Here is a 1,346-nt window from a genome sequence, read left to right as displayed (position 1 = left end):
CTCATTTTTTTGGTTGATTTTTCTTTGTTAAATGGCATTTAAATATATAAAATAAATACCAAAAATATAAGTCTTTGTTTTCCTATGGTTGCAAATATCAAAAAATTTCTATATGTGACACGGCACCAGAGTTAAGTTCGGGTTTTTCAAAATGCTGGCACGCCGAGCTCAAAAGGTTCGCCATCACTGGGCTGGGAGGACAGCCCGAGGAGGGGATATAGCTCTGGCAAAGGCCTGGTGGCGGGAGCAGGATGCCTAGGATGAAGGCAGACAGGTGGCTGGTCCAGGTCCTGCTGGGGCCAGCCCCCTCCCATGGGTCAGAAGTCCCAAGACAGCTCAGGTGTCAGCCTGGAGGTGCAGTAGCAAGCCTGGGTCACTGGGCCAGGGCGCCTGCAGGGCACCTCCGGCCTGTGCTGTGCCTTGGGGCTCCCTGAGGGTCCCTGATCTGTCCCCCTGCTCCGGGAGCCCCACCTGGGCTGGGCAGGGCCTGGAGGGCCACGCACCAGCTCACTGAGGGTCAGCAGCCACAGTGCTCACTCACCTTGGGGCCTAATGGTCCCTCAGCGGGAGGGCCAGGTGTGGCCCCGCTCCCAGACCCTGGCACCATGGGCTCCTCCAGTCGCTGCCCTGGAGGCAGGCTTGCCAGGTGGGGTGGGGTGAGGGGGTCAAGCGGGGGGCCCCTCATGCCGAGGATGGCCCTGAGGTGGGCCAGCAGGCGTGTGCACCCACCTGAAGCCCGCCCGTCCCCGCAGATACCTGGTGCTAGAACATGTGTCTGGTGGGGAGCTCTTTGACTACCTGGTCAAGAAGGGGAGGCTGACCCCCAAAGAGGCCCGCAAGTTCTTCCGGCAGATCATCTCCGCGCTGGATTTCTGCCACAGCCACTCCATCTGGTGCGAGCCGCCCCCACGTGACCCACGCCTAGCTGTCCCGCCAGCAGACACCCCCCTGTTGGCCCCAGAGCAGGTGTGGGGGGAGCAGGGAGTGGGAGGGATCCCTGCTCACGAGCCTGGGGGAGCACGCGGTGCGACCAGAGGCTCCAGTCCCTCCATCCCAGACCTGCAACCAACCGCCAGGCAGGCGACTTCCGATTGGCTGCCTGTGACATCACCAGGCTGTGCTGCCATTGGCCGGGTGCCGTGTGGGTGGGGTTTGGGGGAGGGACCCAGGTCAGCCTCCGCTGCCTCCCTCACAGCCACAGGGATCTGAAACCAGAAAATCTCCTGCTGGACGAGAAGAACAACATCCGGATCGCGGACTTCGGCATGGCGTCCCTGCAGGTGGGGGACAGCCTCCTGGAGACCAGCTGCGGGGGAGTGGGCGCCCCGGCCGGCCCCCGCCATCCA

General features: G+C 62.6%; 1 protein-coding gene across 1 annotated transcript in view; it reads left to right on the top strand.

The window, feature by feature from the left end:
* Positions 1–1,346, top strand: part of LOC102756420 (serine/threonine-protein kinase BRSK2) — a 47,907-nt gene that overhangs the window by 29,089 nt on the left and 17,472 nt on the right. Inside the window, exons 4-5 of the mRNA XM_015568942.1 lie at positions 753–893; positions 1,196–1,312. Coding sequence (XP_015424428.1) covers positions 753–893; positions 1,196–1,312 — 258 coding nt within the window. The remainder of the gene's footprint in view (positions 1–752; positions 894–1,195; positions 1,313–1,346) is intronic.

This window comes from Myotis davidii, unplaced genomic scaffold (assembly GCF_000327345.1).
Source record: "Myotis davidii unplaced genomic scaffold, ASM32734v1 scaffold425, whole genome shotgun sequence".
NCBI classification, from domain to species: Eukaryota; Metazoa; Chordata; class Mammalia; order Chiroptera; family Vespertilionidae; genus Myotis; species Myotis davidii.
Note: the sequence above shows the minus strand (reverse complement) of the source record. Positions and strands in the feature narration are given on the sequence as shown.